Source organism: Pleurodeles waltl, chromosome 8, assembly GCF_031143425.1.
Source record: "Pleurodeles waltl isolate 20211129_DDA chromosome 8, aPleWal1.hap1.20221129, whole genome shotgun sequence".
In the NCBI taxonomy this organism is placed as follows: domain Eukaryota; kingdom Metazoa; phylum Chordata; class Amphibia; order Caudata; family Salamandridae; genus Pleurodeles; species Pleurodeles waltl.
The window spans coordinates 75,291,498-75,314,898 of record NC_090447.1 but is presented as its reverse complement, the minus strand read 5'-3'; the positions used below and the strand labels follow the sequence as shown (position 1 = coordinate 75,314,898).

Sequence of the window (23,401 nt, the reverse complement as noted above, 5' to 3'; positions counted from 1 at the left end):
CCAAGAGCACCCAGGAAAGGATTGTGTGTAATATGAGAAGGTTCAGGCAACAGATATGGGTAAAGATGCTAATTAACAGATACAGGTACTGTTTTGAGGCAGGGCCAACATGTTGAATCGCTCTATAAAGACGCAGATGAGCCTAACTGTATGGAACGGAAAGCACCAATATTAATTACTAGCGGTTCACAATTATTCTGGCACTTCCAGACATCATTTCTGTATACTCCCGATACCCTCAACTCTTTTCCTACCCCGTCTCTGCTACTGAGATTTTATTTTTCTAACCACTCGCCTCTATTACTTTGACTAACCCTTAATCTCTCAACTTATCTCTCTATCCCTTAATTTGTTTATGCACCCTATAGCTTTTTTTGATCAGTTTGGACTTTAAAGTTGCAATCATACATAACATCTCTCTACCAGGCATCACCAACTGAATAAAAATAAAGCACTAGTTCATGCGTCCTCAAACTACTGTGGTTGCTCTCCTGGGGTAGCCCCTCATTGATATAACTCCTTGAAGGTGATTACTTTCTAGTATCACAGTGTCATAGTGGAGCTACCAGTTGATAGGAAAACGGTGTATAAAACCGAGGAAACATGGATATCAAACATTATCATGAGTGATTTTACGCTAGTGTCCACATTTGGTTTAAAGGCTTGTAAAGATCAATTTGAGGCCCCTTCCAAAGGAAGAACGAATAGCCACCCTTACCTCTCTAACCATTCTTTCATAACAGGATATCGCAACCAAATATTGCATAGCATAATATAACACAGAGTAAAAGCGCACAATGCATCTTAGTCTAACACATCACATTGTAACATAAGACATCAGTAAACACCACAACAGTGCAACATAGCCTAAAACAATGGAATTAAACATTATGCATCCATCACACTGCAAAATAACAAAATGCACCCCACTAACATAAGACATGGCAACAAAACACAGCAACCAACCTACCTAGTGTAACACATTAGAGGAAAAAACACATAATGCATCCTCGAGCAACATGACATAAGATATTAAAGTATCAGACGTAACTAACACAAGGCAATGTAGCCTAAAACATCATGATACATAATGCATAACACAGCAAACCACATCCTGTTGACATAACACATCACTACACAACCTGACATAAAACATATAATGGAGTGTATTACAACAAATTTTATCCAAGCATATTGTTAGGCAACGTAGTAGAAACCAACATGATATAGTAATTGCAACGTAACATGTATCATAAAGTGCCTTAATATAACAAACATCATAATATTATACAACACACCTATCCTGATCAATAAGCAAGAGATTGTTTATCAGCTTGACACAAAGGAAATCTGCCGTCAATGCCTTCGAGCTAACACTTCCCTTTTCCACACCTATAGCAATATGATATTGAAAATCCATGCAAGCCATCTATTTCCTAGTATTGTTCTACACCTTACAAACTCCATGCCTCTGTGCAATGCATACAAGTCGAAAGGAGTAAGTGTGTGGGGAAAGTGAATTTACATATTTAGCTAATTTCCCTATTTTCTTTACACAATAATCATTGTTCCACGTGGAGACAAGTCACCCTCCTAGTAGGTGATCAGAGCACTAAGGACTAAATTATTTTTCCCTGAATTGCAAACGTCTGTGGGAATATTCTTGGGTCCCAACTATCTGGGTGTGTGCCACATTCTCATTGCTTACAGGCATGTCACCCCCACTCCCTCCGGGAAAGCACAATCCCACTATTCCAGCATTAAACGTATGCTATTACGTATGGTATGTTATTTTTCCGGTTGCAACTTTTTTTATTTGAAAATTCTGCTAACCGTGATTCTGTTAATAGGGTTTTGGAACTAGGGACAAAAAAAATCTACTTTTGCAGCTGTTAACTACAAATCTGTTTACAAAATATTTTGTGATTGGGGATATCACATGGCATTTTTAATCCACGTTCAATTTCACAGCATTGGACACCACAGGCTCAGTTACTCATATTTTTAAAGTTCCATAAACTTTAGACCGACAGTCTATAAGTAGAATACCAGTTATTTCAACATTTTGCATTAATGCAAGGTCATACATTTTGAATTATAATCCTACATTTGTATGCCGATAACTGATTGTCTCTCTTTCCGCTTTTGGGCAATGAAATGATCAAGGGGAGGTCAAATATTAGGCCTGGCTAACAAGGCATGTATAAATATGCCCTGCACCTTCATCAACAACCCTGGCTGAATTAGCATGGGTATAAAATAAACTGCCACGTGAGGAGATCTAGCAGGTTAACTATCAATTGTGGATGCAGGAGACTGCTGTTTAATAAAGACCTCCCTACTTTATAACATTGCGATCCTCCTCAAAGTCTTTTCTAACCCTCTGCCTCAGTTCCATGTTCAGACAAGAAACAGCACAAAATCCAGGTTAAGCTCCAGTTAAACGTGCTGCGCAAAAAGTAGGCAGGAAGAACAGATTTAAATGCATGGCAACCTAACTTTGGAAGGGCCTTCTGTTCAGCTTCCATCTGACCAGTTTTATTCCGTACTGGCATTGCCGCCATTTTAACGACAGTAGCTAAAAGCATATTTCTCTTCTTTTAAACTTAATACCGCAACTACACAGACGCATCTTTTCAAAAGCATTTCACATCTTTCTACACCATTCCTAAATGACTATTGCAAACGGAGTTGAATTGCCATGCTATGAAATTAATACAGAGAGCTAAATGAAAAAGGCTTTTTAAGTACCAACCCCTAACTAACCCTGTTAGAATTTGAAAACCTTTACATTTTGGGAGTTATTTTTTCTCCGAAGGAGGTAACCCCGGGTATGGAAAGGAAGCAACCAAAGCTATGACCACTATTTCCCTACAGCTTGTCATAGGTGCTGTAAATAATTGGTTTAACTATTACATACCGCAGGGGCTGTGTTTGAAAGCGTTTTATACTAGCGGCTAGCATTACGCCACTAGTTTTCAGTGGCCAGGTACTTCAAACATGTGTCGACATAATAAACCTTAGTTAGGTTGCAATATTGTTTTCTGTTTTAAAGAAAACACTACTTTTGTTGGGAGTAACGCGCGGCCCTACCCTCATTTTATCTCTCTACATTTGCTCACCAAATGAGTCCTTCACGGACGGCTTATTTTTAATTTCTTTTTCGACACAGTAGTCGAGTCTTCCGTGAGGTACCAGCACTTCTGGCGCCGTCTCCTGAGGAGGCGCGTGCGCCCCCCCCCCCCCCTAGCATCCCGCTGCGCAGGTGACGCAGAATAACTGTCGAGGCGCGGCCGCTTTACGTTTAACGGCCCGGGCGCGCGTTAACCGCGTGGCTGACGACGATGAGCGCGCGAACCCGCTTCCCCAGGACGCCTGCGGCGCGCGGTACCCGACGGAGGCGACGCAAGGTAGACTTCGAGCGGCTGCGGCCAAGCGCGCGCCCTCGACCCGTTGACGTATTACGTGCTCCCCTTACTTTGCCCTCGGCTCCTGCCTGCATCCATTTGTTTTTGTTATTTTCGTTGTCGACGAGTTAGAGTAACACCAAAAAAACTGCAGTTTTAAGCTATATTAATTTTCTGTGAAAGGATGCGAAGCTTGCAGCCCTACAAACTATGAAATATGGTTATAATAACCCATGAGTGATGAAGCTGTTCGAATAAGCCCATCGGGACCTGGAAGCGCCTGGATACCTTACAGGGTGATGGGCAGCGCTATATACATCCTTGGTTGATTGAAGGAGAGGGAGAGCCTAGAGGAAGCAGGGATTCGGAAAGTAAAGACTCGGAGACAAAGGTACACCACAGATGCCAGCATTTTAGGAGAGGTAAGTGGGGGGTTTAAAAAATGAAACCTTGTGACTTCTACTCAAGTACAGGCGATTTCAGGCAGGAGACCCCTTCCCCCCCCCCAAAATAAATACATTTTTGTCATCAAAAATGCGGGTGTCTCCTGCCTGAATGTGGTCTGTTGCCATGTATGGGTACATGGAGGAAATAGTTGTAGTGGAAAAGTGGGGTGGAGAAAAGAAAATGGTGTGATAGTTTGGTCTTGTACAATTCAAACACTACTGTGATGCATTACATGCCAACATTTTGAACCTGGTGAGAGGGAGATTTTGGAAAAACAAATTGGTAAATACATTTTCCCCATTAACTTACATTAAAGCAGAGGAGATTTTAGGCTGGAGACACCTATATATTTTTTTTAAGTAGCCTCCCACCTGTATTCGGTCTGTTAGCATATATGGTATTGTGCCTTCCGAATTTTCAGCGACCGCTTATTTGTCATGCGTTCTTTAACTTTGCCGTAGGACTGTAATTTGGTCTCCAAGTTCTTTCTCAAACTCAGTGTTTCAAACCCTGCGCAGTCCGAGGCTCATCTTTTGTTACTCCTGCTTTATCTCAGTGTCCTCGTAGGGCATGTAGCAGTCGGCAACCCATTAGCAGCTGGGCAGACATAGTCTGGTCATAGCCGTAGGTTGATCTGTGTCTTGCATTTTTTTTCCTTTTTCTGTAGGTTGACTGTCAACATTTTCATCTGTTTTTATATGATTGTCTACATAACTGTCCTTAGACATGTTTGCGTAAACTTCTCTATCTGAATGTCTATATATCTGACTACCTTGCCACCTATTTTCTTATACACAGCCTGCGTCCTTTGTATAGATACATATTTGCCTGCTTGACTTTTATCTTCTTGCTTGACATTTTTCTATCTCCGTTTCCATACAAGTATGTATGTCTTTCTCTCTTTATATGTTTCTGCATTTGTGTATGTATTTATCTCATTCTGCCTTTCCACCTATCTGCGGCAATCAGGTGTGGATACCAAGTATGTTGTGCAGTCACAGCTGCCCACGTACATTGGGAGCAGACCTCTTTATTGATGATCTGACGTCACCAGGCACAAACCAAATAAACGTTTACCCACACGGTACAACAGGTTGAGATCATTTCCACCTAACTATCATTACACTGCACAATACTAAATTCCTCCCAAAATACTCACACAGTTCTCATCAAACATGGTTCCGGAGTTTTGTGGAACACCCGAGCCCGAACCACAGAGCATTCTCTGCATAAAAGCATGGTATTTCTGCAATGGAGTAGGACCTGCTCTGGGATTATAACCGTGATGATCCCCTTACTGACTCTAGGGCTCAGTCGTAACCTCTTCAGGACAGACTTCCCCCTCGACTGGGAACTTCGGAGTGGATATTGTTAGATCAGTTGTGCCCCGCTACGAAATCGGTTGTCTTGTTCCCAGACAGAATGGTGACGGTCTCATTTTCAATCTGTGAATGCTGCTATTCCGTGGGAGTGAGGGCTCGACTGGCACATGCAATGTCCCTCGCTTTCACCAGGTCTGGGGTCCCTCTGTCCGCTCACAAAGGGTATCGAAAGAAGCTGATGCTGCCCTTTTGAAACTGATATTTCCTTATTGGGGATAGCCTCAGTCTTTGGAATATTTTCCTGAGGCACACAAAGTGTTCCTCAATTATAGAGGCACATCGCTGACACTGAAAACCTGCATGAGTCCATTTAGTACCTATGGCTGTGTCCTGGAAAACAGTTGCTCACTTGAAATCCCCAAATTGAGTTTCTTATACCGGCACAGGCCTAAATCTGCTGAAAAAGTGGTGATATAACAGAACTCTGGCTCCAGCATGAGTTGGTGATAACCTAAGTGGAAGTTCCTTTTGGAAAATCAACACAACCCCATGATTTCGCTTACCAAGTCATCCACTGTCGAGATGAGGTGCCTCTCCTGTTAAACTTCAAGATTTGAAAGTCACATATCAACACAGTCTGAACTCCCCTGGTTGCTTGGTTGGTCCTTCCATTCATTTGATGATATCTGCTATATCTATTTTTCTGAGTTGTTCTACTTTAAGTCTGAGGTGAAAGGCACAGGCTATACAGACTGGCACGTGCTGAGATGTACTAGCTTCCCTTTTTGGCAGCCGATTCCTTAGAAATGCTTGTGGAACTCTTCCAGCAAACAGTCTAGCGCTGCAGTGTGGAAACTGAGGATAAGATGGACCAGTTGCGGTCTCTCTGCTGTTTGGTAGCTCAGTAACATGCCATTTCCTTCTCTTGTGATGTGTAGCTTGGCATGGGTAGTTTTCTCGTTGTGCTTGATGTCAACCACAAATATCCCAGCTTGTGGGAGTGGCTTTGAATTGCATAGGTTTCCAGACGCATATACTCTACTGTTGAAGAGTCAGTCTTTTGGGTATATTCTTCTCTGTTTCTTGGGCCATTACATTTATACAGGTGCCTATTGTTGCCACCATCTGGCCTCCAACCAGCACTTGACACCTGGGGGTCGACCTGGTTTTTGTTTGGAAAGGGTTCACAGCATGGACCACATTGATTCTGATTTCCTCCTCTTCGGTATCCATGTCTTCTCCACCTTGGCCCGCGGTGGTATTTACCATGGTGTTTACTGTTTTCTGTAGTGGTTTGGACGACCTTCACTCCTTTCCAAAATGGTTCATCTTCTCTCTACATCAGGGGTCTTCAAACTTGGGGTTGTCCCCCCCCCCTCCCCCCACCCCTCCAGGGGGGCCTCAAGTGATCCCAGGGGAGGCAGGGGGGGTCCCAGGCTCTGGCCTAAAGACGTACTATACAGATAACAGTGCTTTGTTTTAACCAGAAAACTATTTATTGTATTTTTAAAATGGTAACAGAATTTAATTGCAATGTTTAAATAAGTCTAGACATATTCAAACACTACTTAGTAAAATAAATGATAAAAAAAAATTCGGGGGGGGGCTGAAGATTTTTTTTTTCCACCTGGGAGGCGGGGGGCGGGGCGCAACATGAAACATTTTGAAAACCACTGCTGTACACCACCTGCACAATGGACATTATGTTTTGCTTCCTTATTCACTGGTCATCGTCAGTAGGCAGGATATCTGATTGACTGGTTAGCTCCTTATGAGACAATGTAGGGTTGTGCCCCTGTGGGCCGCTCTGGCTTTTGACAGTTGTTTGGATCGCCTCAGTGTCAGTATGGCTTGCACAGATTTTCCTGGGCATTCCAAAATGTATTCTCTTAATTTAGCAACGAATAGCCCTGTATGAACTGGGCTCTGATTTCCACCAACTGATCCTGTAGGGTATAGGTGCTGGCAAGTTCCATCAGTTGGGCATAAAATCTGTCAACTGAAGGATCATGGCCTTGCTGCGCCTTCCTGGTGCAGAAGGAACCACTCATAACCTGGGTTGGCCACGGGTTCGAAGTGATTCTTTAAAGCTATCTTTAGAGTCTCAGATATGAACAGGGTCTCCAGTTTTTGGTACGTTTTGCAACAGCTGGAAAACGCTCTTCCTGGACATGTGCAACAGCAGAGGTCTCTTTCTGTTGCTCTCCACTGCCATGGCTACAAAGTACATTTTGAGCCCTTCGACCCACAGCTTCCATTTCAGGGCTTGCGCTGAGGGAAGCCCTGCAATGAAGAACAGCTGGAAAGCTGGGATTGAAGCCATGGTATAGCAGTAAATGTAGCACTCACAGCTTGGGGCAGTGGGGTATAGCTCACCTCCAGTTTTTGTGTCCGCCCATATACCCTGTCTGATAGTTCATAGTGCACATCCACCTCAGACCGCACTGTATGACTCTCCTTAGGTTTGAGGGTTTTTTAGCATATCGTTCTGTCATTTCACGTATCTTGTAACTCTTTCTGTCCTTCCCGATAATTTTGAGCCTGGAGTCTTAATGCAGTAATCCCAGTACTGGGCGATAATCACGCTGCCTCCATCATCATCAACACTGTCACAGCCCCAGGAATGGTGTGGTATATGTGTCAGTGTGCCCCAAGTTATCTGGAACAGGCTTTTCATGTGGGCCATTGCACATGAAAAAGCCTTCTGACAAGCTCCGTCTGGTGACACGCCAGGCAGGCAAAGCCCGCCTCACACTGCAACATGCGAGCAAGGAACAGCTCTTGATGTCCGCCTTCACTGGCCTATAGTGCCAGGATGTGGCGCTGTGTCAGGCATGGCCCTGTATTGTCAAAGGGCCTCACACTGCCCTGCTGCTGGTAGGCCCACATGTACGGGCGACTGATGGGCGCAAGCGGTTGGACTCCTCTGCAACTTAACTTGCTGTACCATACATCAACTTAACTGCCAGTACCATACATGCCAACATTTTCAAAGAAGCAAGTGGGAAATTGTTAAAAAAATTATTGGGAGAATGTATTTCTCCCATTGACTTCTATTAAAGGAGAGCTAATTTCAAACAGAAAACAGCCAAAATAAAGCAATTTTGTTGCCTCAAAAATCGGAAGCTTCCCGTCTTGATCGGGTTTATGGGCAAGTATGTGGTACTGAGGCATAGGCCCCTATGCCCCCCCTTGACGCCATTCTGTGGTGGCAATTAAGCATGGATACCAGGTATGCTGTGTAACTACTTCTAGTTACGTAGAGCACGGCTAGGCCTGAAGTCACCAGAACACTTCCCCAAAGGATACAACAGGTTCAGGCCAATTTATGTGTCATGACTGAGTAAATTATGCAGCAAGGAAAGGCAATTTACGCAGCATAATGTGGCACATTTTGTGATAGTATTACTTCATTATTTTGTTATTTTCACACTTGTTAACAATGTCTGGGCATTAGTTGCACCTCATAAGTGCCAGTTTAAAACCAAAACACAGCAATACGCAACAGAAAGATGTCAACCTTTACAAGGATTCTTCCCCTTCAGCAACATGTGCAGCTGCATTTTTAGTAACTTTTGAACCATTTGAGCTAGAAACAAAAATGTTTTTGGTTAAGATCTGCAGATTATTCTGCAGATGATGGATTGTGGCAAATGCGGCAAATCTGTAATTATGCGAAAATCGCCGCAGCTGCACACTCATAATTCCAGTGACCCTGGGTATATCTGTCTGTCTTTCATGTTCTGCCTCTGAAATATGTAAGAGAATCAGGTGTGTTCATGTCAGCGTGTCAGTTCAAAGCAACAAAAGCAGAGCATTGAGCTAATGCATCGAGTTATGTGCTGCCCTTTATTAATGTAATAATGTATGCAGGACTCACACTTTTTCCATTTAGAACGAGTGCATTAAAATGCCTCTGTTTAGTAGGGCTGGAGCTGATTGGCTATGCTGGGTGAACGTGCAATTGCAGCATGGGAATTATGCATCGATGCACATACATCCCAAAAGGCCTCCGTAAGCAATATCCCATATGCTTTGAAATGCGCTGACGGAGCACTAGCACCAGAAACTGACTCCTCTAAGACGCTTCATGCTAATGTTCATCCTGAGGGCAGCAGAAGCAACCATGTCCCCCACTGGACCTTGCCTGATGCAAGTGCATCAGCCCTTGGAGGAAGACTGCATGGCTGACACATACAGTCCATCTATCTAGGGCTGGAACCGGAGGTGAAGGGAAAACAAAGCAGTAAAAGAGTTCTGCAAATAAATAGCAGTGTTCATCACAAGCTCTCATCAGGGATGTAGTGGAACTTATATTAGGAGGGCAACGGTGGGACACTGCAGGTGCTGCATGAGAAGAATACAGGAGGTGTGGGGGGCCACAAGGAGAAGGTGCATACATAGTACAAAGGCTGTAGTATCACAGCAGGGGTACCCATACAGAATGCTAAAACTTGCAAAATTGTGTTGTAGTAAAGAATGTTACTGCAGAGGGGGGAACCAAGCAGTTTTTTACAGAAAGGAATATGAAGTCACGGGAAGGGTTGGTATGCGTTGCATATTAGACTATAATACTAGGGTGTGGGCAGGAGGGGCATGCATTGTGTCAGAAAATGTAATGTCAGCTCAAGAGGTGTGGGGGCCATGCATTGTATCGGAGAATATAATGTCATCTCAAAAGGTGTGGGGGCCATGCACTGTCTTGGTGAATGTAATGTCAGTTCAAGAGGTGTAGGGGCATGTATTGTGTCAGAGAATGTAATGTCAGCTCAAGAGGTGTGGGGGCCATGCATTGTATCAGAGAATATAATGTCATCTCAAAAGGTGTGGGGGCCATGCACTGTCTTGGAGAATGTAATGTCAGTTCAAGAGGTGTAGGGGCATGTATTGTGTCAGAGAATGTAATGTCAGCTCAAGAGGTGTTGGGGGCCATGTACTGTGTCGGAAAATGTAACGCCATCTCAAGAGGTGTGGGGACCGAGTATTGTGTCAGAGAATTTAATGTCATCTCAAGAGGCGTGGGGGCCATGCACTGTGTCGGAGAATGTAACGTCAGCACAAGAGGTGTGGGGGCCGTGTATTGGGTCAGAGAATGTAACGTCATCTCAAGAGGTTTGGGGGGCATGCGTTGTGTCAGAGAGTGTTATGTTATCTCAAGAGGCATGGGGGCCATGCACTGTGTCGGAGAATGTAACGTCAGCACAAGAGGTGTGGGGGCCGTGTATTGTGTTAGAGAATGTAATGTCAGCTCAAGAGGTGTGGGGGCCATGCATTGTGTCAGAGAATGTAACATCAGCTCAAGAAGTGGGGGCCATGCAGTGTCAGAAAATGTAACTTCAGCTCAAGAAGTGGGGGGCCATGCACTGTGTCAGAGAATATAACGTCAGTTCAAGAAGTGGGGGGCCATGCCCTATGACAGAATGTAACATAAGCTCAAGATGTGTGGGGGCCATGCACTGTGGCAGAGAATGTAATGTCAGCTCTAGAGGTGTCGGGGGCCATGCACTGTGTCAGAGAATGTAACATCAGCTCAAGAGGTGTGGGGGGGGGGGGCATGCATTGTGTCAGAGAATATAACGTCAGCTCAAGAAGTGGGGTCCCACGCACTGTGTCAGATAATTAATTTCAGCTCAAGATGTGTGGGGGCCATGCATTGTGGCAGAGAATGAATGTCAGCTCTAGAGGTGTGGGGGCGATGCACTGTGGCAGAGAATGAATGTCAGCTCTAGAGGTGTGGGGGCCATTCACTGTGGCAGAGAATGAATGTCAGCTCTAGAGGTGTGGGGGCCATTCACTGTGGCAGAGAATGAATGTCAGCTCTAGAGGTGTGGGGGCCATGCACTGTGGCAGAGAATGAATGTCATCTCAAGAGGCGTGGGGGCCATGCATTGTGTTGGAGAATGTAATGTCAGCTCAAGAGGTGTGTGGGGGGCATGTATTGTGTCAGAGAATATAACGTCAGCTCAAGAAGTGGGGGGGCCATGCAGTGTCAGAGAATGTAACATCAGCTCAATAAGTGGGGGGCCATGCACTGTGTCAGAGAATGTAATGTCAGCTCTAGATTTGTGGGGGGGGCATGGTTGTGTCGGAGAATAAAACATCAGCTCAAGAAGTGGGGGGGCCATGCGCTATGTCAGAGAATGTAATGTAAGCTCAAGATGTGTGGGGGCCATGCATTGTGTCAGAGAATGTAACGTCATCTCAAGATGTGTGGGGGCCATGCATTGTGTCAGAGAATGTAACGTCATCTCAAAATGTGTGGGGGCCATGCGTTGTGTCAGAGAATGTAACGTCATCTCAAGAGGTGTGGGGGGCATGCATTGTGTCGGAGAGTGTAATGTCCTCTCAAGAGGTGTGGGGGCCATGCACTGTGTCGGGGAATGTAACGTCAGTACAAGAGGTGTGGGGGCCATGCACTGTCGGGGAATGTAACGTCAGTACAAGAGGTGTGGGGGCCATGCACTGTGTTGGAGAATGTGACGTGATCTCAAGATGTGTGGGGGCCGTATATTGTGTCAGAGAATGTAATGTGAGCTCAAGATGTGTGGATTGTGATAATGACATTTTGCTGCAGGTAGTACATGTGTTTTCAGAGCTAATTTGTTAATGTCACTAACGTCCCCCCTTTCTGTTTTTGCTGTCTTCTTCCTTTCTCCTCTTGCTACATGCAGGTTTGGTTTCAAAACAGGCGGGCTAAGTTCCGCAAGCAGGAAAGAGCGGCCAACTCCAAAGGCGGGAACAACAACAGTGGATCCATCAACAAGAAATCTGACACACGCTCCTCGTCAGAAGATGATGAGTCCAAGGAGTCCAACTGCAGCCCCACTCCTGACAGCACAGCCTCGCTCCAAAACACTGGCAGCCTCAACAGCCCTGGTAGCAGCCTGAGCCCCAGCCCAGGCACAGTGTCAGCCCTTGGACCTAACCACATCAACCAGTCGTTAAAGGCCCCTCTCTGGCCTGGTGTCACCACCAGTAGCTCCAACACAGCAGACCTGCTGAAGGCGTGGCAGCCGGCCGATGCAGTGCCCGGACCTTTCGCCGGAGTTCTGTCCTCCTTTCACCGGAAGCCGAATGCTCTCAAGACAAACCTGTTTTAGACATGCCTTGAACTGTAAAGGAAATTAGAGTTGTATAAAACACATTGATTGTGGTGCCCCCTTCTGGGAAGTCATGGGATATCTCCTACCTCTCATGAGCTCTCCAGAGTCTTTCTTCTTTCAACTACCCCTAAAAACAGAGATGGAACGGGCTGGCCTGTCAGCTTTTTGGGACCACATCCATTTCAGGCCTAGGGAGTGTGACAGGACTTCAGAGGGACCTTGTTCTTTATAGCTCAAGCTTCCTGTCTTCAGAATACCCAAGCATCACTTATTGAGGAACTTCCAACATGAGAGAATGAGTCACTTCACCAAAAGACAGAAAACATATTTCCTAAATAAAGTAAGGCCACAATTCTTATAAAAATAAAAATAAACTCCTCCTTGGCAACCATAAATGGTTCTTCATTGCAGAAAAGTCGTTCCTTGGGCAATGGGGTTGGCTAAATTCCAGCACAAAATGGAACAGCTGGACTCATCAAGTCATTGTAGTCTTCTTGTGAAAAAACACAATATGGCGGAGAGGAGAAGGTAATCAGCGTCTTCAAAAGGCAGTGCTTCCTCAGACAGGAAGAACGAGAAGAAGCCAGCCCCTCGTTGGCAGTCATTCTTTTATCAAACCTTCATGTTACCTGTAATGCTCCAGACTGAGTCTGTGACACGGTGTTCTCGCAGATGACCACATTTGCTCCCACATTATCATGCCGTTGGCAATAGTACTTCTTCTACGCTGAGGCATTGTCACATAGACCACAATGGCACCCACAGAATTCTGCTCCTGCTCCACACACCACGACCAATAGGAGCACCCATCCCAGAAATTCATGACTGTGGCTGCATAAGGCAAATGGAAACATCAAGTTGCCTGACACAATTCAGTTCTTCGTAGTCAGAACCAGTCATTAAAGGTGGCGCTTATCTCTCTTCTCAAAATTTTGAAAATTTGGTGGTGTTTGATTTTTACTGTACACATTTTGTAGTTTGTTTTATAACACATATCCTTAGCTCATTCTGTGGCAGTACCACAGTGAGAGAGCCACAAGAGCCCAAACAAATACCTGCTTAATCTTCTGCCCTGCTGTCTACCCATGCAGTTGTCATGGACAGTGTTCCCTGCAGCATACCCAGTAAGCAGGAGGTGGCCCCCAAAACTCAATATGTTACCATGTGGGATCATATGGTGCGCGTTTTACCCCAAGGTAAAGTGGTTCCCATGTATATCACACGTCAAAACTCTGAGTGCAGCAGTAGATCATTGCCTTATTTTCCACATGATTCCCGGAAGTCAGATTCCAACACTAAAGAACCCAGCCTGTTTGTATCTTTACCAGTACCAGTAGATCTTCATATTCATGTCCAGCCCAGGAGTGGAGGTGGCTGTTTGAAGCAAAGAAACACAAACGTCAATGACTGCCAAGGACTGATTTCTTGATTTCTGATATGGTCATTGTATCATAAAGTGTGGACTCGGTGATAGAAGGGCGTAAAGCAAAATTGGTATACATGAATCAGATATGGTTGAACTAAGGTGGTGCAGTAGTAGTCTACAGCACATTTACACCATGATGCACAGTTCTGAAGAGACAGAAAACTGAAGGTAGGAAACTAAGCATCAGAGGGTAACAATGATCCAATCCAGGCAGTGTGGCCAACTTTACACAGTCTGACGCAAACATTTAAACAATATGTACTATAGCTAGATTTTTGTATACACCATGTTCAGTAAGACACAGAAACTTGCTTCACTTCACTTATTACCAGTGCCTCAGAAAATTAGGCAAGATTGTGCAATGCAGAAGGGATTCACCTGCCCTAAATGGCATCCCCCCTCCACGTCCCCGGGTGACACAGCATAAGACATGGGGTTCCCGCACAGCTGGCCCCGGCTGAACAAGACTCCTTCAGTGTCATAAGTCATGTAAGGTGCAGTTGCCCTGGTCATGTACCTGGCGTTGCCTTTCAAGCCGAGTCTGAGCTTGATTTTTAGAGGACTCAAATACAAGGCCAGTAGTTGCACCACCTAAGAAAGTTTATGCATCCATTTCCGTCACTGAAGCTGAAGGAGGGTCAGTAAACAGATGCACTAGAAAAACAATGTTGACATTCACTCTCAAGTCACCTCGAATTAAAATACCTCAAAATTGTAAAACAGAAGCACGATTTATGTCACATCCAGATATTTTAATGCTCTCATACTCCAATATTTCAAATTCCAGAGAAGGACCATTGTAACTAATACTAAACATGGCAATACTCTGCGATTTGCTATATTTCATATTTCTTCATTGATTAGCCCCACACCCGCCGCCATGTCATAGGACTGTTTATTCCAAATACCGGTGCTACATGTCTGGCAAGTGATCCTGTTAATCATGTTAGGATAAGGTCCAGAGGGGATTGCCGTGTACTGAGTGAAAATGGACACATGTTGAAAGGTGATATTTGATTAGCCTGATAAATGTTACCTTTCCTACTTTCACTTATGGGGATATCGCCCTCTGGACTGAGAAAATGTTTAGTGGTGTCGCATTTTTATGATCCTTGCCTTGTTTTCCCAGGCCCCTACACTCTATTCTGTTGATTTTTAGGGACAAATCCTCCTCAGCAGAATTAAATGGATACATTTACCCACATTTACAAACGAAAACATTTTGAACATTACTGTGGTTTAAAAAATGCGGATCAAAATTTGCTCTCCGTTAGTTAAAACGCCCATCGATGGTTCAAAGCATGTAAACGAGCAGAACAGTGATCTCGTTGCGTCATTTACATCATGTTAATATCTGTCAGCAAAAAATAAATAGTGCCCAAAGAACTGAACACAAATCAAACAGAGCAAGTTAAGTTTTCTGTTCTGCTCATTTATGTTGCATTACCCAGGTTCCTAGGGATAGTGGGTAAACCCTCTTTTCTTATAGCGTGCAGCACTTCAGAAGGTCTTGGGGTGTCTACGTTGGGTTCTCTCAGAGGGATCCGAGCTGCCCCGTGTTACTGCTATCCTAGATAAATCTACTATGAGGGCAGGGGGCTATATTGACATATACTCTCAACTAATGTGCATGATTGTAGGACGAAAGCTCTGCTTCCTTATAGACAGTGATGGGATCATCTCAGGGCACTCATGCATCAGGAGAGCAAGATTTAGCAGCCCTAATTTACAGACCAATGCTACATATTCAACGAAAACAATGGAGGCCACATGCTCCCATTATATGGCACCTCCAGAAGACGTGTTGTACCTTTGACTATCTTGGTCATGGTGGTTATCACCAACCTCATAGCATCTGAAGTGAGATATGGAACAACATTTTGAGGCATCTGTTGGTCCCAATGACTGCGCTGGATCTTGCTTCAAAGAACTGCATGCCAATGGAAAAACAACCCCTGCTCTGTACAAAGAAGGCGAGGAAGTAAGAAAACAATTGACTTGATACCTACCTGGATCAGGGAGGCACTATTCCTAGTTGATGGCTTAGAAGGCAGACATGACTGTGCATTCCCACACGAATCTTCTCTTCCACAATAGAATGGGCACATCCTGAGCAGAGTAAAACAGGGCTATGATGGCAGTGAATGATGGAATGTGCAGCCTCAAAGTGTTCCACCCTCTTCTGAATTAGACCATTTGCTGATGTTCTGGAGCAGCAGACTCGACCTGTCCCGAACCCCCCAGTCTTGTCAGGTGAAACAGCTTTCAGCTAGCCATGCATTCCTCGTCTTCTGGGCATGAATGACCTGCACCGCCAGTGGGTAGGTCGGCCCATATGTAAACATGGCTAGGCCGTTCATTTTACATACAAATCATTTGTTCTTTTGAGTATTTTATGCATGTACCTTCAGCTGTTAAGCTTTATCTCCAACAGAAAAGCTTCAGATGGAGCAGTCAGGTGAAGACTGAGATGGTTCAGGTATAGATCTATTTTGTTTGCTCTTGAGAACTAAATCCATGCAGGTCACGTGACACAATTACTACATGCCTTGTTTGTCTGGTTCGAAATAACATTTGAGTTCCTTGTTGCCACTAAGCCTAATCTTTGCTAACAAACAGATGTGCTCCGTTTACAAGCTATTCCACCATCGATTTCTCACAGATATGCTTATAAGAGACGCCTGTTTCAATTATGCCTTAAAGCGTCCATTTTGTAGGTGACGGCAGACATTTTCTCCACAGGTAGCCCTCACGAACAACAGGTTGTGAAGCTGACACACTGAGGTCGCTGGTGCCCATCCCTCCCTGCCCTACAGGCACCACCCACCAGATAGTATAAATCAATATTTTTGTCCTCACAACTGCGGATACCCTGACAGCGCTCTGTCTCATCCCAGCATCTCCTGGTCGGTCATTGACAATGCAGAAACCCGCGTCATGAAACGACAAGCGACAGCCGACAAAACTTATAGATTATGTTTTCTTTTCCCTTTAGCGTGTCGCAGTGCGTCACACAAGTTTATTAACTTATAGAATCTTTTTATGCCAAGATAATTATCCAAATGTCGTACGCCGTTTTGATTTTTGGTTGTTCTGTAATTTATTGAACTCAGTTGCAAATTATGCTATTCCAAATAAAACTTAATTTATTGAAGACAAGACTGGATGGCTTATTCTGTTACGAACTATATCGAAAGGCATCAAAAGACTATGCTTTATGCAAAGGAAAGCGTCCAGCAAATCTCGAATGGGAAACTATTTCATGTATATTCTTTGTTGAGGACTGGCGTGTATTGCAGGTCGTGTTGTACAAAGCAGCATGTCAAATCTCAGATATCCTACTGGTGTGGAAAGCAGCAGATGTGCCCAATTACACCCTGAGGCTCAGATCACCTACACTCTCATCCTCACCTGGGATGAATCTTCGCTAGTACTTTATACCGCCCCCCCTCCTTACAGGGGACCCCAACATTCCAGTCACGTGATCCCCAGAGTCCATTCGCATCTCTGACCATCCCCACATCATGGGCTGCGAAGTTGCCCCCTTAGGAGTTTCGATTGCCAGTGGTGATGCAACACAGGCCTTCTCAGGCGCACGTCTCCATCTCGACATCAGTGGCCTACAGTGCCTCGAAGTGATGTCAACTACCATAGCCCTCTAGTCCATTGTGCTGCCTCCGAAGATTTGGACAACATGTCCCTTACAGCCTCAATTACACAAAACAGCAACCTACATGAATACTTATTCCCCTGTGTCTTTGTGTATTGGAGGCCTAATTGCCACCCCACCTGTGTCAGAAGCGCGCTCAGAACCTCTGTAGCCAGGATCTTACTTTGGAGCCCAGGCTCTTCCTTTAGAGATTCCTTTTATTGGATAACTTGGCGCTATTGGTCCAACTGAAGTGAACGAAGCGGGTCACATTAAAGCCCAGGACTGACATCCATATAAAACAGTCTGGTTACCTCCCTGCCGCTGACCCTGATAAGCAGAGTTTAGTGTGTGAAAGCCGCAATATACAAGTCATAAACTACACCCAATGGCTTCTCTGGACGTGGTACTCCACTTGCGCACGACTGTATTAGGGGCACACAGGGCCATATTTATACTCCGTTTGCGCCGAAATTGCGTCGTTTTTTTTGACGCAATTTCGACGCAAAACTAACGCCAACTAACGCCATATTTATACTATGGCGTTAGAGGCGAATAGCGCCAAAGTTCCCGGAATGTGCGTCATTTTTTAGCGTGAACCCCTTCCTTGCGTTAATGATATGCAAGGGAGGCGTTCCCGTCTAAAAAATGACTCCCAGGCCTTTACGTGGTATTTATACTCCCGGGCAAAAGAGACGCCCGGGAGTTGGCGTGGCTAAAAACGGCGCATTTGCGCCACTTTTTAACGCCTGCTCAGGGCAGGCGTTAAGGGGCCTGTGGGCTCAAAATGAGCCCACAGGTGCCCTCCCATGCCCCCAGGGACCCCCCCTGCCACCCTTGCCCACCCCAGGAGGACCCCCAAGGATGGAGGGACCCACCCCAGGGACATTCAGGTAAGTTCAGGTAAGTATAATTTTTTATTTTTTATATTTTTTTTTGGTGGCATAGGGGGGCCTTATTTGTGCCCCCCTACATGCCACTATGCCCAATGACCATGCCCAGGGGACAGAAGTCCCCTGGGCATGGCCATTGGGCAAGGGGGCATGACTCCTATCTTTACAATGATAGGAGTCATGTTGATGGGGGATGGGCGTCGTTAAAAAATGGCGCAAGTCGGGTTAAGACGATTTTTTCGACGTAACCTGACTTGCCCCATTTTAAGACGCCCATGCGCCATTTTCCCCCTACGCCGGCGCTGTCTGGTCTACGTGGTTTTTTCCCACGCAAACCAGGCAGCGCCGGTCTGATTGCGCCGTCTAACGCCATTCCATAAATACGGCGCCCGCTTGGCGCTTCAGAATGGCGTTAGACGGCGCAAAACTTTTTGACGCTAAACTGCGTTAGCGCAGTTTAGCGTCAAAAAGTATAAATATGGGCCACAATGTGCAATATACGAGTGAGAGTGAACTACATGCTGGTCCACAGACTGCATTATTAACTTATTTGCATGTGGTATGCCATGTGCCCATAACACCGTGATAGAGACATAAAACGTGTAATATTCAGGTGAGTGTAAATTACACATTCTGACATTGATTACCAGCTGGCTTTCTCTGCATGTAGTACGCACACGCCCTAGCTATGAGCACTGAGTGTACACCGAGCTGTTTGTATAGCTGCCGTAGGCCCCATGTCGTGCATGGCTTTTACAACCAGAACAGGATTTTTACTCAACGTAACACTGTGTGCTGGATTTGTTAGCCCATACCAACAATGTTAAAAGGAGGACTACAAGTCCCAGAATGCAACATGCTGTCCGCTAAAAGTACTGGACACTGAACTGAGGTTCCTGACAGCTCTGTATTCGCAGAAGCAGCGTGCACATTTTTTGGGGAGGATGGTGTTATTTTCTTCCTAAATGTTGCATGTGATATCTCTCTCTGGCATGTTGGGTGGATGCCACTGGTCTTTATTAGTAGTATCAAGTCCCACATTGGCATGAGGGTTGTGGCCAGCCACAGTCGGGGCAACCGAGAAGACTGCCTCTTTAACAAGCATTGACAAAGCCAATAGGTCTCACCATTGCAAGAGATATTTATTGTCTTTGACAATGTGTTTTAGCCATGTTCTACAAGAGCGCAGCTGCTGTGCATCATGGCTTAAACTGCTGAAAAAAGCGATCTGACACGGTCAGCACTGGCTGCAGAATTACGCTTTTTTTTCTTGCGAGGTGCAAGGCTACAACACAATGCAGGAGGTGAGGAGCAAGCAACACAAAACAAGTAGGTGATGGGACAAGCAACACAGTGTGGGAGAGGGATTGTTGAGGGGCAAGTAACAATGCGGAGGGAAAGGGCAAGCAGTGCAACATGGGTAAGAGTCAACACATACAGTGGGAGGAGGGTGGGAGAGGAAAAAAAGAACACAATGGATAACAGGAGAAAGGTGGGAGGGAGCAACATAAGACACCGAGACGGGGCAAGTAACACAACAACAGGAGGAGGAGCAGGAGAGGGAATAAGCAACACCAAAGACGGGGAAAGCGAGCAGGTGGAGGCAAGTAACATGCACTATTATGAGGGCTTCCACAATAAAAAAAAAAAAGTTGCTCTGAAAGCGTGAGCAGTGGAAGGACAACCAGCAAGGAAGCAGTACGTGGGCCATGTTTCAGGGGAGGGCCAAAAACAAGGAGTCAAGCTGGTACATACGGACCAAAGAGGAGCAAGCAAATAAGAGTGGTGATTAAGCCAACAAATGGTTAGCAAGGATGTGCTGTAAGCCCTGCATTAGTAAACAAAAAATGTCTTGCATGCGCTGTCTCAGGTGAGACCTTAAAGGGCCGTTTAAGACTCTTGAAATATTGGAAGCCATCTCAGATGGTAATCTAGGTTAGTCATTAGCAGTGGCGGCCCGTCCTTTAGGGCGGAGGGACCACGCCCCCCACCCCATGAAGAGTGTCTGACAGGCTGAACAAAGGTCAACCTGACAGACACTCTTCATGTTCAGGTCAGGCAGCCAGGAGCAAACATGCGCGATTTGTGCAGACTCCTGGCTGCCTGAGCTGAACTTTGCTGGGCTGAGGAGGTCACAGCTCCTATGGGCGTGACCTCCTTGGCCCAGCAAAGGTGCCTCGAGGCCCTCCCCTGGGTGACGAGTAAAGCGTCACCAATTGACACTCTCCCTGGGCGCTTCAGTTTAAGTCCTGAAGCCCCCAGGGCGAGTGTCAATCAGTGACACTTCGTCACAGAGTGGGGTGGGGTCAGCAGTCTCACTGACCCCATCCCACTCTGTGACGAGGCTGGGACTGCTGCCTTCTCTCATTGGCTGACCTAAGGTCAGCCAATGAAGGAAGGCAGCAGTCCCAACCCTCCTGGGACCTGGAGGCTAAAGGTAAGTGTGTGTGTGTGTGTATGTATGTGTGTTATGTTTTACATTGAATGTTTGGTGCGCGCGTGCATGTTTGAGTGTTATGAGTGTTGTTAATGGATGTGCGTGTGTAAGAATGAATGTGTGTGATTTTGTAAAATTAATGTTTGGTGCATGTGTGTGTGAAAGAATGAATGTGTGTGATCTTGTAAAATGAATGTTTGGTGCGTGCATGTTTGAATGGAATGAGTGTTGTTAATGGATGAGCGTGCGTGCGTGTCTGTATGTGAAAGAATGAGTCTGTGTGTGTGTGTGCCCCGCCCGCTCCCCTCCCCCCCCCCCCTCCCCCCCTCTTCCCAAAGTTGCCGGCCGCCACTGGTCATTAGGCAGGTATGAATTTGGTTTAGCAGCTTGATGGGGTGTGCCTGCATTTCAGGAACTCGTCAGGATTGTGGTGAGAGGCCAGCCTCTTCGGTAACTCCAGACTATTACCTCCATAGGCCTCATACAATACTCAAGATGGAGAACATGATTCTCTCATTCGGAGCCAATGGAGTGACTTCAGAGCCTTGGCTCTGTGATTTGGTTTCTCAGGTTTCGACAGAACCATGAGTCTTAGGGCCAGATGTACGACCATTTCATCTTGAGAGTCTCTAATTGCGATTTTTTGAGATTCGCAATTAGAGACTCAGAAAATTAAATTTACTAATGTGTTTCTCACTCATTTAGCGATTCCCAATGGGGCCACAAATGACCTACCTCATCAATAATCAGGATGTAGATCGCAATTTGCGACTCATTGGGAATGTCCAGCACTCACAGGGATGGTGGCCCCCAGGATCCTTTCCCCATGATCTGGTCAGACCACTTAATGATTTCTTTTAGTTTGGAGCTCCCTCATTCGCCTCCAACGCCTAGTTCCTCTCCACCTCTAGTGCGCAGTTGGTCGAAACTTATTATTGATGTTTTAAAACAGACCCTTGCAGAATCTAGTCCCGAATCACATTCAGACCCTACTTTGGCTTATGTCGATTTTGCCCATTGGATTAATCAATCCTTCAATTCGGTCATCCTTATTATTGATCAGTCTAGGAATTGTTGCTCCAAATCTACCCCTTGGTACACTCCTCAACTCAAACTATTAAAACAACAATGCATTAAAGCAGAGAGATTTTGGAGGAGAAACTACTCAACGAATAGTAAAATAAAATACAGGGAGACCATTGGGAAATATCAAAGAGAAATTATAGCAGCAAAAAGGGCTTTTTTATGATGATAAAATAAAAACGGTCTCGCATGTGCCTAGAGAGTTATTTCAGGTTGTTAAAATACTCTCAAACCCCATCTCCAATTCCTTTGTCTTAGAATCTTCGTCAGTCCATTGCAATGACATTGCAAAGTTTTTTTGTGAAAAAGATTGATGACATTTATCTCTACTTTTGTACATCCATATCCGACTGTCACCCTCAGGCAGGTAATGTTGTCCACCCCAATTCTAGCACAACTTTGACAAGCTTCCCTGAGATTACTTTAGATAATCTAATAACTCATTTAATGAAACTTATATCTCCCTAACGGATCCTGCTCCCCTCTTCATATTAAAGTCTTTGAACAGATTGGGGGTTTTTCCTAGGGCTTTTGAACTCGTCCTCGGTTAATAGGGTGGTCCCTCTACCATGGAAGCATGCAATGGTAAAAGCCCTTTTGAAAAAACAAAACCTGGCTCAAGGGAATTCTAGGGCTTCCTCCCTGCTACCAGGTCCAAGCAAAATCTTGGAAAGCCATGTTAATAACTATCTTTCTGAGTTTCTTGAGAAACACAATATTTTCCACCCCACAAAGATGGGCTTTAGAGCTAAACATGGAATGAAAACTGCTCTCCTAGCTGCAGTCAAGGAGGCCAAAATACTGCTTGATCAGGGAGGTACAGCAGCTATTGTCAAGCCTTTGATACGGTCAGTCACAAGATCCTTCTAGAAAGATTTCAATATGTCAATGTGACTGGCCAAGCCCTCCTTTGGCTCCAATCCTTCCTTAGTAATAGGCCTTTTCAAGTGTTTGAAGGGAATTGTACATCTGACTCCTTTTCTTTGAATTGTGGCGTGCCTCAAGGATCTTCTTTAAGTCCAACATTATTTAATGTTTACATGCATCCTTTGGCAGAAGTGGTGATGGCTTTTGGGATATTGATTATATCATATGCCAATACCCAACTGGTCTTCTCCCTGTGTCATACCCAGGTTCCTTTTTCCCCGATTTTAGATCCCTGTCTGGTGGCCGTGTCCAATTGCATGCATCATTCTGCCTTAAAACGTAACGGGGAAAAGAAGGAACTCATGATCTTGGGCAACCGCCCCCTGCCTCGGCGCGATCTTCGATGGACTAGGGTCTTGGGGGCCCCACCTTCCCCAAGCCTGCTGTAAAAAAACGTAGGTTTTTGGCTGGATAATGCACTAACCATGGAAATCAAAGCCACAAAATTAGCAGCTACCTGTCATGGTCTGCTTCATGTGCTCCCTTTCCCCTCTAAAAGAATGGTAGTTCAGGCACTTATATTGGCTCGCCTGGACTATGGAAACTCATTGTACTTGGGAGCACCCAAGTCGACAATCAGGAAACTTCAGGTGCTACAGAATGCGACAGCCCATCTTCCATACAATGTTCACATCCATCTATCCGGACAGCACGCACTTAAAGCTCTTCATTGGTACCCAGTGGAACATAGGATTACATTTAAATCT

At 45.3% G+C, this 23,401-nt stretch overlaps 1 protein-coding gene and 1 long non-coding RNA gene across 2 annotated transcripts in view; one reads left to right on the top strand and one right to left on the bottom strand.

Moving 5' to 3' along the window:
• LOC138249729 (uncharacterized) overlaps positions 1-3,252 on the bottom strand; it is a 430,927-nt gene extending 427,675 nt beyond the window's left edge. The window contains exon 1 of the long non-coding RNA XR_011194837.1: positions 3,123-3,252. This is a non-coding gene — a long non-coding RNA (uncharacterized lncRNA). The remainder of the gene's footprint in view (positions 1-3,122) is intronic.
• The window catches only part of PHOX2A (paired like homeobox 2A), a 31,350-nt gene extending 14,488 nt beyond the window's left edge, over positions 1-16,862 (top strand). The window contains exon 3 of the mRNA XM_069203765.1: positions 11,848-16,862. Within this exon, the coding sequence (XP_069059866.1) occupies positions 11,848-12,276 (429 nt within the window). The 3' untranslated portion in view covers positions 12,277-16,862. The remainder of the gene's footprint in view (positions 1-11,847) is intronic.
• The last annotated feature ends 6,539 nt before the right edge of the window (positions 16,863-23,401 follow it).